The 12,621-nt window shown below is 52.4% G+C and overlaps 1 protein-coding gene across 1 annotated transcript in view; it reads right to left on the bottom strand.

Annotated features, from left to right (window-relative positions):
- The window catches only part of TAF1C (TATA-box binding protein associated factor, RNA polymerase I subunit C), a 126,337-nt gene that overhangs the window by 109,523 nt on the left and 4,193 nt on the right, over positions 1–12,621 (bottom strand). Inside the window, exon 2 of the mRNA XM_073684376.1 lies at positions 8,802–8,936. Coding sequence (XP_073540477.1) covers positions 8,802–8,936 — 135 coding nt within the window. The remainder of the gene's footprint in view (positions 1–8,801; positions 8,937–12,621) is intronic.

Genomic DNA, 12,621 nt, shown 5'->3' with positions numbered 1-12,621 from the left:
AAGGCACCTATCTAGATTCATAGTGAGCACTTGGAACCCCAGGTGCTTCACAAATTGATTCATAAAAATGAAAAAGTGTTTTTTTTTTCACTTTTTCATTATTACGAATCAATTTGTGAAGCACCTGGGGGTTCCAAGTGCTCACTATGCATCTAGAAAGGTGCCTTGGGGGGTCTAGTTTCCAAAATGGGGTCACTTGTGGGGGAGCTCCAAAGTTTGGGCACAGAGGGGCTCTCCAAACGCAATGTGGTGTCCGCTAACAATTTGAGCCGATTTTCCATTCAATTTGTTAGCGGATACCATGTTGCATTTAGAGAGTCCCTGCGTGCCCAAACATTGGAGCTCCCCCACAAGTGACCCCATTTTGGAAACTAGACCCCCCAAGGCACCTATCTAGATTCATAGTGAGCACTTGGAACCCCAGGTGCTTCCCAAATTGATTCATAAAAATGAAAAAGTGTTGTTTTTTTTTCACTTTTTCATTTTTACGAATCAATTTGTGAAGCACCTGGGGGTTCCAAGTGCTCACTATGCATCTAGAGAGGTGCCTTGGGGGGTCTAGTTTCCAAAATGGGGTCACTTGTGGGGGAGCTCCAATGTTTGGGCACACAGGGGCTCTCCAAACGCAACATGGCGTCCGCTAACAATTTGAGCCGATTTTCCATTCAATTTGTTAGCGGACACCATGTCGCGTTTGGAGAGCCCGTGATGTGCCTAAACAGTGGAGCTCCCCCACAAGTGTCCCCATTTTGGAAACTATACCCCTCAAGGATTTTATTAAGGTGTATAGTGAACATTTTGAACCCAGAGGTACGGCACAGAATTTGTTTACATTAAGTCATCATATTGAATAAGTTGTCATTATTCTTGAGCGCAAGTGCTCGCTACTTGAGTTTGCATCGGGTACTCAGGTATGCATCATGTACAGCGTGTGCTCGAGTGACATGCTCGAGTCCCTGCTCCGCATGTTTCACGGTTATTAGACACCCAAAAAAAAACATGCGGGGATCGCTCGTGCATGGCAGGCAATCCCCGTAAAGTTTTTTGGCCGCGAAGCATATGGGGCAGAGACTCGAGCATGTCACTCAAATACCCACGATACTCAATGCATACCAGAGCACCCGATGCAAACTCAAGTAGCGAGCACTTGCTCTCAACACTAGTCGCCATATCGTCATCTTTTTTTCTTACTTTTGAAAAAAATCCCAACCCCAGCCCTAGCCCCAGCACAACCCTAGCCCCAGCACAACCCTAGCCCCAGCACAACCCTAGCCCCAGCACAACCCTAGCCCCAGCACAACCCTAGCCCCAGCACAACCCTAGCCCCAAACCCAGCCCTAACCCAGCCCTAACCCTAGCCCAAGAGTTTATTTTTGACGCCGTTCCTTGTGCGGTATAAGTGATTAGACGACTTTATTCTTCGGGTCGGTGTGATTACAGCAATGCCAGAATCATATGGGGTTTTTATGACTGACAGCGGTCACACACTAAAAGACGCATTTTTTGTAAAATCTAGTTTTTGCATCGCCATATTTTGAGAGCTATAATTTTTCCAGATTTTGGCAGACAGTCATGTGACGGCTCGTTTTTTGCGGGATGACTTGACGTTGTTATTGGTGCCATTTTCAGGCACGTGACATTTTTTGATCGCTTTCTATTCCGATTTTTGGGAGGCAGAATAAACAAAAACCAACAATTCAGGAATTGTTTTTTTTTTTTTTTTTTTTTTTTTATTCTGTTCCGCGTGTGGTAAAATTGATGAGGTAGCTTTATTCTTCGGGTCAGTACGTTTACAGCGGTACCACATTTATATCATTTTTCTATGTTTTGGCGCTTATACACAATAAAAGCTATTTTATAGAAAAAAATATTTTTTAGCATCGCTTTATTCTGAGAGCTATAACTTTTTTATTTTTCGGCTGATGGAGCTGTATGGCGGCTTGTTTTTTCCGGGACGAGATGACGTTTTCAGCAGTATCATTCTTATTTATATGCGTCTTTTTGATCGCGTGTTATTCCACTTTTTGTTTGGCGGTATGGTGATAAAGCATTGTTTTTTGCTTTGTTTTTTTTTTTTACCGTGTTCACTGAAGGGTTTAACTAGTGGGACAGTTTTATAGGTCAGGTTGTTCCGGACGCGGCGATACCAAATATGTGTACTTTTATTGTTTGTTTGTTTTTTTTTTTATAATAATAATATTTATTGATGGGTACATTATATTTTTATTTTTGGTGGATTATTTTTTTTTAATATTTTTGCAAATTTTTTTTTTATTTTTTTTTCCACTTTCACACAGTTTATACACTTTATTACTTTGTCCCACTCTGGGACTTTCACTTTTTTTTTTTCTGATCGCCTGCATGGCACAGGAATGCAGCACCATCCCTATGCCATGCAAGCTGTCAGAAATGCACAGTGTGAAGATTGCTTGGAGATGCACTGCGCATGTCCAAGCAATCTTCCTGCTGTCTGGTGACCCGGATGTTGTCATGACGACATCGGGTCATCATGGCAACACCCGGGAAGCCTTTGCAGACTGCGCTGGAAGCCGGAAAAGGAGGCGAGTATCGGCGATCACCTCCCCTTGCCCCCGTAATGCCGCGATCGACTTCGATCGCAGCATCGCGGGGGTTAATGTGCTGGGAGCGGTGCAGGACCGCTCCCTGCACATAGTATCGGGTGTCAGCTGTGACAATCAGCTGACACCCGGCGGCGATCGCGCCCGCACAGCCTGTGTGCGCGCGCGATCGCCATGACGTACTAATACGGGTCTGGCTCTTAAGTCCCAGGGCACAGACGCGTATTACTACGGCAAATGTTGTTAAGGGGTTAAATTATTTCATGAAATAATTTTTTTAAAAAAGGGCTTCCCTATATTGTTGTGTCCAGCCAGGTACAGCAGGCAGGAACGGGCTGCGCCCAACCACCAGCTGCCTATTTGTACCTGGCCGGACACAACAATATAGGGAAGCCCTTTTTTTCTTAATTATTTCATGAATTTCATGAAATAATTAAAAAAAAAAATACGTGGGGCTTCGCCCTATTTTTGTGTCCAGCCAGGTACAACTAGGCAACTGGGGCTGGAATCCGCAGCGCAGGGAGGCCCAAGCTTTCTGGGCCCCACCCGGTGCAAATTGCAGTCCGCAGTCACCCCGGAAAATGGCGCGTTCATAGAAGCGCCATCTTCTGGTGCTGTACCCAACTCATCCAGGGCCCTGGTGCAGTGGCTCACTGGTTAATAAAGGGGATAGGGCCAGCTTGGTATTATCAGCTGGCCCTAAGCCCAAAATTCATGGGGTCACGCCAATATTAGACATGACAACCATGAATTTCTAGTAAAGTATTTAAAAAAAAACACAACACCCAGAAAAAAGTCCTTTAATTGAAATAAACACACAATTCTTTATTGTTCTAAATTAAACCATACTTACCATCACGCCCATTCCAGCTGAAGCCAACGATCTCCTGCAATAAGAGAAAAATAATAAACCAACCTCATCCTTACCTTTCCATGGTTCCCACGACAGCTTCAGCTCTGCTACATCGAGATGACAGGCTGGACCGCAGCAGAACGCTGCCATCCAGCCTGTCATCCCGCAGACACTGAGAAGCGCAGGCATGCTTGTGCTCCTCAGTGTCTCGCTGTGACGGCAGAAGACATTGGCTTCAGCTGGAATGGGCGTGATGGTAAGTATGGTTTAATTTAGAACAATAAAGAATTGTGTGTTTATTTCAATTAAAGGACTTTATTCTGGGTGTTTGTGGGGTTTTTTTAACTTTGACTATGGGGTTAGTAATGGGGGTGTCTTATAGACGCCTCTCCATTACTAACCTGGGCTTGATGTCAGCTGGCATTATAAGCGGACATCAACCCCAGCCCTATTACCCCCTGCCACCGCTACAGGGCAGTGGGAAGAGCGAGGCTAAGTGCCAGAATTGGCGCATCCTATGGATGCGCCATTTCTGGGGCGGCTGACGGCTGGTGTTTCTAGCCTGGGAGGGGGCCAATATTCATGGCACCCTTCCTGGGCTATTAATATCAGCCCCCAGCTGTCTGCCTAGCCTTTGCTAGCTATTAAATTAGGGGGGACCCCACGTCATTTTTTTGGGGGTCCCCCGTTTTAATAGCTAGCAAAGGCTAGGTATTCAGCTGGGGGCTGATATTAGTAGCCTGGGAAGCTCGGTGGGTATTACCCCCTTCCCAGGCTTCAAACATCTGCCCCAGCCATCTGCTTAACCTCCGCTAGAGACTAAAATTAAGGGAACCCCACGCCAATTTTTTTTTTAAATAAATCCTTTATTTTAACACTAAATGACAAGTACAGTAATCAACACTATCACTGTATTTCATATATATGTGACTGACATGTTTCTATCTATCTAATCTATGTGTGATTCTCTATTCCTTCTATTCTAAATTGTCGGGTACCGATGCTGAATTGCCGGCCGGCTTTTTTAAAGAGATGGTGCATGAAAACACTATTATATTTTTAAATAAATCCTTTACACTAAATGACAAGTACAGTAAGCAACACTGTCACTGTACTTCATATATATGTGACTGACATGTTTCTATCTATCTAATCTATGTGTGATTCTCTATTCTTTCTGTTATAAATTGTAGGGTACCGGTGTATGCCGCTGATGAATTGCCGGCTTTTCGCATAATACATTCTACATTATTGTTAGTTGTTTTCCTTCATGTGGAATTAACCTACAAGGAAAGAAAGGGTTTATTTTCATTCCGATATTTCTGTCCCATTGACTTGCATTGGTTTCCGGTATCGGAATCGGCGATATCCGATACTTTTTGGGTATCGGTCCGATCCAATCCGATACGATATTTCCTGATATCGGAAGGTATCGCTCAACACTAGTGTTGACTTCTCCAGTCTGTGCTCTCTTCTTTGACCTGTCTACCCCATGTGCTATCCCCCTTGTCTGCTGTCTCTCTCCTTCCTGTGCGGTGTTCTCCCCTCATGTGCTGTCTCGTTTGAGCTGTCTCCCCCCTGTGCACTTTCTCTCTCCCCCATCTGCTGTCTTCTCCTCTTATGTGATCTCTTCTTTGACCTGGCTACCCCATGTGCTCTCCCCCTTGTCTGCTCTCTCTCCACTTCTGTGCTGTCTTCTTCCCTCATGTGTTTTCTCATTTGAGCTGTCTCCCCCCTGTGTGTCCTCTCTTTCCTATGTGCACTCATCCCTCCCCGTGTTAAGCGTGGAATTTGCGCAGGCGCAGTAAATCAGACCGCCGCCATCTCTGTGCAGGCAGATAGTGGAGGTCACATTAAAACTGCGCATGCGCTCCTCCTGCACACAGATGGCGGCGGTCAGTGAATCATTCAGCTGTACGGTGTGTTCGCGACGGTGTTTTCCGCTGGTGGTACCACGCAAGAGGCGGGTACCACCAGCGGTTTCCATATTGAGACACCCATCACTTGGATGTCCCAATATGGCGGTCGATGAACATCCGCCGCTTGGAATTCTGGGATTCAGACACATCTGGACGAAACAGGATGTGAAGATATTACAAGGTAAGTATATTATAGATTTAGGGTCCAGAGGGGCACACAAACTTCACTGAGTGATGCCAAAAAGACAATTTCTCACATCAGAACTGTTTACCAAAAAGTGACTGTGAAGACCCAGGGTCTTCCGTGGGCATAATGCTACTCAGACAACACAGGGTGATGGTAAAACAGCGTGGCAATACTTTATTGAAGCACAAAACAGACAACATAGAACAGTCCCAGATAATACCCAAGATGGTGCAACATTACACAGTCTCACCCTTCCGCTGGCCCGCCTGGGATAGAACAGCTGCAACTTTATGCTTTGCAGGGCCAACTTCCTCAACCAGTGGCCCCAAGCTTTGGCGGGCCCCCACAGAGAGGAGATAGCAGCAAGCTTAGGAAGCCAGAAGACCATCGAGGTAGGCCAGGAGACCCGAGGGTCCCACCCTGGCATCTCCGAGAGTTTTCATGGGGCCAGATGACTGGATGGTCCCAATTTGGCTTCTTCGAATGTCTCCATGGGTTCCAGGCAACCGGAGGGTCCCACCTGGCAACCCCAAACATATCCATGGGGCCAGATGATTTCATCGTCCCAACCTGGTCTCCCCAAATGTATCCACTGGTTCTCTGATGGCCAATGGAGCAGATTCACATCCTTCCAGTCAGGGACGTATATCCTTAGGCCGCAATCATGCAGAATCCAAATCTGTTTCTCTCTGGATCGAGCCATGCTTCCAAGCTGCTCTCCTAAAGAGTCTGTCTGATCTTTGATTCTCTCCTTCAATTCTCCCTGCTACAGAGGCATATGTCCTTAAATAGTTCATATTTGTTCTTTCAAGTACACATCCACAGGGAAAGGATTAGGAATATTATTCCACAGGTCTCAGGTCTCATTGTTTGAGCATTTAATCAATTTACATAGTTGGTATAGCAGGGGGCTCCTGTATATAAACATCTAGCTGGCTTTAGTACAATATGCAATTAGCATATTAACAAACATCATTATTGTGAGGAGCTGCCCACTTTCTAAAGACTATGATACTTTTCCAAGGTAAATAAACAAAAAAGCACCGTGTCCTGTTTATGACTCAGTCCGTTTTGCAATACTGTGGGTCTCCAACCAGTAGCCGTGACTTACGCCTTCACATAAGAAAATAATTTTGGTGAGTCCCAAAAATAATTAAAATCCTCAATTAGTAATAAATTGAGGATTTTAATTATTTTTGGGACTCACCAAAATTATTTTCTTATATGATACTTTTCCAGCAACGGACCACCATTTTTGTTAATATTATTATTGTGTTTTATCAGTGATTTACTTGTTATGTTTTATATAGTTCTGCTTACTTGTCAGTATATGCACTAGATTCACTTGTAAAATGTCCAGCATTCCACTAATCTGTATCTCAGGATATCTGTATCTCAGGAGTATCTAACCATTGTTCCAACAGCCAATAATCTCATTATGTGTGTGTAGATTGTAGACAGTGGAGCCGTCACCACAGGGGGTCTTACATGCAGTCTCAGATGAAGGCTTCTAAAATATTCTTCATTGTTTTAGGGAACAGTGAAGGTTAAAGGGGGAGGGTGTGATCACTTCTGACCTGGGAGGAGACTGATTCCAGTGGAAGAAAGTGGAGACATGTTTAGAGAGTTGCTTGGAAGGATAGAAGGAAGAGGATGGAGACCGTGGACTTGGAAGGATGAACGGATAAACATGTTCCCATTATGGATTATGTCGTTTGGATTTACACTTTCTTAAAAGGACTGCTGCTACTGGATACCTGTGCTTTCATCATTTTATCTGCCGTCTAGAGGATCATGGACTGTGGCTACAGATTATACTGGCTGGAGATACGAAATCTGTGGGCCAACCAAAAGTTGGGAGACAGTGAGTATGGCCTTATACAAAGCCAATGGAACTACTGAACCCACATTGGGAGTTTGAGGACTGAGAAAGCTGTATTTTGGCCATTTACCTGGAATTGCTTTATTACCATGGCTGTGATCAATAAAATATTGTTGCGTCGTTAGCCTGCCTAGGTGAGTATTTACAACCCACAACCTCAGATCTTTACAATTATTCACAGACTAATAGATGTCAACATTCAGGGTTATACAAATACTGGTCTGTCCTTCTTGACCCAACAAAGAAACACAAGTACAATAGTGTATTTCTCTTGGCTTAATAAATCTAGAAGTCTGGCTGATGACGATAAGCTGTTCAGTCAGTGACTTTATGCTATATGAAATACGGATCTAATATTGAATCTGGAAAACACGACGACGAGCCCCACGGCCAGCCACGACGACGAGCCCCGCGTGTTAGAACTCTCCTGTTAGTTATCCCGAGGATAACTCATTGGTGAGGGCGGATGATGTTTCTGCTTCCAGACTTGTCAGAGCGTTTCACAAGAGGTTTCCTGATAAGCCTGGGCCTAGGGGATCCGGAGGATCCTCTTAGAAGAGGGGGTACTGTTAGAACTCTCCTGTTAGGTTTTTTCTATTTTGCTGGTCACATGACCTTGCTGCCTATTTAATCCTGCTCTGCCCTTCTGGCCATGCTGGACTTCATTGTAATTTCTACTCTTAAGCTAGCCAGGTGCTTTGTTACCTTTCTCAGTCAGTTTAGCTAGGTCTTTTGACCTTTATGTTCTATGTTGTGTGTTTGTCTTTTTACTGCTACAATTTCTGCTAGGAGGTGTCCATCTTTCTCCCAGTCCCTAGTTCTTGTAGGGATCCCTCCCTCACATCTATAGGTCTTCGTTCAGACTAGCTGAGGACTTTAGCGGGTCTGATAGCAGGATCAGGTTCCCCGTTACATCGTAGGGATCTAGCTTAGTTCTATTGTAGGGACAGATCTCCTGTCTTTCCTTAGTGCTTGTAGCCTATCATAACACCGCGGCCAGCCATGACGACGAGCCCCGCGGCCAGCCACGATGAACAGCTCGTAAACCCGCATCGTGGGTGAATTTAAGCAGCATTAAACAGAAGCACAGTGGGATTTATGTAAATCAAAATACGCTGCCCCCGAAACGCTACTATGACTGATCGTGGGCACGTACTCTAATTCTGCTGCTATCATTGTGGGTTTTTTTCTGCTTTGGTGACTAAGTAGGAAGATGATCAGTAAAGTCCGCTGTCCAAAAGAACAGCACTGCCCTGCCGCGGTTCCCAAACACGGGGCCGAATTTGGGCGGTCGGAGGTTACTAGGATCCCGTCTCCTGGATCACATTTCCCTCCAAGCAACAGTAACCCTGTAACCTGCAGACACCATAGAGGCACTCACCTTGTCGGGGGCTCTGCCAGTTTCCAACACTCGGCCACGTTCCCCCCATCCCAGCACAGAAGTAACATCTGCAGCCTCTCGATTAGTGGAGCCCTTCTGGAAAAAGCCTGGAAACAGCGGAGATGGGAAATCCATCTGTGGAAAAGGGACGGGGAGATCAGATGGACGCACAGAACACAGTCAGTGAGACACCGGCTCTTGCATGGAGGGGAGAACAGTGCTCTAGACATCCACAGGTCTTAGCGAGGCGATGAGCCCTGCGAGACTAGCTTCGGAGGCCGCAGCCCCAGTGTGTTACATATCACTACCCCTCTCCATCATATAGTATATAGCACTCTCCTCCCGTCGCCCCGTCCTCTCCATCATTCCAACCCTCCCCCTCTCCGGTCTTTCCTCCCCTCCCCTCTCCGGAATCTCGTGCCCTCGCCCTCTCCCCTTATCCTCTCCTTCTTCGGTCTCTCCTCCCCTCGCCCGTCCCCTCCCCTGACTCTCCTCCCCTCGCCCGACCTCTCCCCTGACTCTCCTCCCCTCGCCCGTCCTCTCCCCTGTCTCTCCTCCCCTCGCCCGTCCCTCCTACCCTCGCCCGCCCCCTCTCCAGTCTCTCCTCCCCTCGCCCGCCCCCTCTCCGGCCTCTCCGCCCCTCGCCCGTCCCCTCTCCGGCCTCTCCTCCCCTCGCCCGTCCCCTCTCCGGCCTCTGCTCCCCTCGCCCGTCCCCTCTCCGGCCTCTCCTCCCCTCCCCGGTCTCTCCTCCCCTCGCCCGTCCCCTCTCCGGCCTCTCCTCCCCTCCCCGGTCTCTCCTCCCCTCGCCCGTCCCCTCTCCGGCCTCTCCTCCCCTCGCCCGTCCCCTCCTCCCCTCGCCCGTCCCCTCTCCGGCCTCTCCTCCCCTCGCCCGCCCCCTCTCCGGCCTCTCCTCCCCTCGCCCGTCCCCTCTCCGGCCTCTCCTCCCCTCCCCGGTCTCTCCTCCCCTCGCCCGTCCCCTCTCCGGCCTCTCCTCCCCTCGCCCCTCCCCTCTCCGGCCTCTCCTCCCCTCGACCCTCCCCTCTCCGGCCTCTCCTCCCCGGCCTCTCCTCCCCTCGCCCGTCCCCTCTCCGGTCTCTCCTCCCCTCGCCCGTCCCCTCTCCGGCCTCTCCTCCCCTCGCCCGTCCCCTCTCCGGCCTCTCCTCCCCTCGCCCCTCCCCTCTCCGGCCTCTCCTCCCCTCGCCCCTCCCCTCTCCGGCCTCTCCTCCCCTCGCCCCTCCCCTCTCCGGCCTCTCCTCCCCTCGCCCCTCCCCTCTCCGGCCTCTCCTCCCCTCGCCCCTCCCCTCTCCGGCCTCTCCTCCCCTCGCCCCTCCCCTCTCCGGCCTCTCCTCCCCTCGCCCCTCCCCTCTCCGGCCTCTCCTCCCCTCGCCCGTCCCCTCTCCGGTCTCTCCTCCCCTCGCCCGTCCCCTCTCCGGCCTCTCCGCCCCTCGCCCGTCCCCTCTCCGGCCTCTCCTCCCCTCCTCCCCTCGCCCGTCCCCTCTCCGGCCTCTCCTCCCTTCGCCCGTCCCCTCTCCGGCCTCTCCTCCCCTCCCCGGTCTCTCCTCCCCTCGCCCGTCCCCTCTCCGGCCTCTCCTCCCCTCGCCCGCCCCCTCTCCGGCCTCTCCTCCCCTCGCCCGTCCCCTCTCCGGCCTCTCCTCCCCTCGCCCGTCCCCTCTCCGGCCTCTCCTCCCCTCGCCCGTCCCCTCTCCGGCCTCTCCTCCCCTCGCCCGTCCCCTCTCCGGCCTCTCCTCCCCTCCCCGGCCTCTCCTCCCCTCCCCGGCCTCTCCTCCCCTCGCCCGTCCCCTCTCCGGCCTCTCCTCCCCTCGCCCGTCCCCTCCTCCCCTCGCCCGTCCCCTCCTCCGTCCCCTCCTCCCCTCGCCCGTCCTCTCTCCGGCCTCTCCTCCCCTCGCCCCTCCCCTCTCCGGCCTCTCCTCCCCTCGCCCCTCCCCTCTCCGGCCTCTCCTCCCCTCGCCCCTCCCCTCTCCGGTCTCTCCTCCCCTCGCCCGTCCCCTCTCCGGTCTCTCCTCCCCTCGCCCCTCCCCTCTCCGGCCTCTCCTCCCCTCGCCCCTCCCCTCTCCGGCCTCTCCTCCCCTCGCCCGTCCCCTCCTCCCCTCGCCCGTCCCCTCCTCCCCTCGCCCCTCCCCTCTCCGGTCTCTCCTCCCCTCGCCCGTCCCCTCTCCGGTCTCTCCTCCCCTCTCCGGCCTCTCCTCCCCCGTCCCCTCCTCCCCTCGCCCGTCCCCTCCTCCCCTCGCCTGTCCTCTTTCCGTCCCCTCCTCCCCTCGCCCCTCCCCTCTCCTCCCCTCGCCCCTCCCCTCTCCGGCCTCTCCTCCCCTCGCCCCTCCCCTCTCCGGCCTCTCCTCCCCTCGCCCCTCTCCGGCCTCTCCTCCCCTCGCCCCTCCCCTCTCCGGTCTCTCCTCCCCTCGCCCGTCCCCTCTCCGGTCTCTCCTCCCCTCGCCCGTCCCCTCTCCGGTCTCTCCTCCCCTCTCCGGCCTCTCCTCCCCTCGCCCCTCCCCTCCCTCTCCTCCCCTCGCCCCTCCCCTCTCCTCGCCCCTCCCCTCGCCCCTCCCCTCTCCGGTCTCTCCTCCCCTCGCCCGCCCCCTCTCCGGTCTCTCCTCCCCTCGCCCCTCCCCTCTCCGGCCTCTCCTCCCCTCTCCTCCCCTCGCCCCTCCCCTCTCCGGCCTCTCCTCCCCTCGCCCCTCCCCTCTCCGGCCTCTCCTCCCCTCGCCCGTCCCCTCTCTGGCCTCTCCTCCCCTCGCCCGTCCCCTCTCTGGCCTCTCCTCCCCTCGCCCGTCCCCTCTCCGGCCTCTCCTCCCCTCGCCCGTCCCCTCTCCGGTCTCTCCTCACCTGTCCTCTCTCCTCACCTGTCCTCTCTCCTCTCCAGTCTCTCATCACCTGTCCTCTCTCCGGTCTCTCCTCACCTGTCCTCTCTCCGGGCTCTCCTCTCCTCACCTGTCCTCTCTCCAGTCTCTCCTCACCTGTCCTCTCTCCAGTCTCTCCTCTCCTCACCTTTCCTCTCTCTCCTCACCTGTCCTCTCTCCAGTCTCTCCTCTCCTGTCCTCTCTCCAGTCTCTCCTCTCCTCACCTGTCCTCTCCTCTCATCACCTGTCCTCTCTCAGTTCTCTCCTCTCCTCACCTGTCCTCTCTCCGGTCTCTCCTCACCTGTCCTCTCTCCGGTCTCTTCTCTCCTCACCTGTCCTCTCTCCGGTCTCTTCTCTCCTCACCTGTCCTCTCTCCGGTCTCTTCTCTCCTCACCTGTCCTCTCTCCGGTCTCTTCTCTCCTCACCTGTCCTCTCTCCGGTCTCTCCTCTCCTCACCTGTCCTCTCTCCGGTCTCTCCTCTCCTCACCTGTCCTCTCTCCGGTCTCTCCTCTCCTCACCTTTCCTCTCTCTCCTCACCTGTCCTCTCTCCAGTCTCTCCTCTCCTCACCTGTCCTCTCCTCTCATCACCTGTCCTCTCCTCTCATCACCTGTCCTCTCTCAGTTCTCTCCTCACCTGTCCTCTCTCAGTTCTCTCCTCACCTGTCCTCTCTCAGTTCTCTCCTCTCCTCACCTGTCCTCTCTCAGTTCTCTCCTCTCCTCACCTGTCCTCTCTCAGTTCTCTCCTCTCCTCACCTGTCCTCTCTCAGTTCTCTCCTCTCCTCACCTGTCCTCTCTCAGTTCTCTCCTCTCCTGTCCTCTCTCCAGTCTCTCCTCTCCTGTCCTCTCTCTCCTCACCTGTCCTCTCTCCAGTCTCTCCTCTCCTGTCCTCTCTCTCCTCACCTGTCCTCTCCTCTCCTCACCTGTCCTCTCTCCCGTCTCTCCTCTCCTCACCTGTCCTCTCTCCC

This window comes from Phyllobates terribilis, unplaced genomic scaffold (assembly GCF_046119375.1).
Source record: "Phyllobates terribilis strain yellow unplaced genomic scaffold, ASM4611937v1 Scaffold_1__5_contigs__length_1240528914, whole genome shotgun sequence".
NCBI classification, from domain to species: Eukaryota; Metazoa; Chordata; class Amphibia; order Anura; family Dendrobatidae; genus Phyllobates; species Phyllobates terribilis.
Note: the sequence above shows the minus strand (reverse complement) of the source record. Positions and strands in the feature narration are given on the sequence as shown.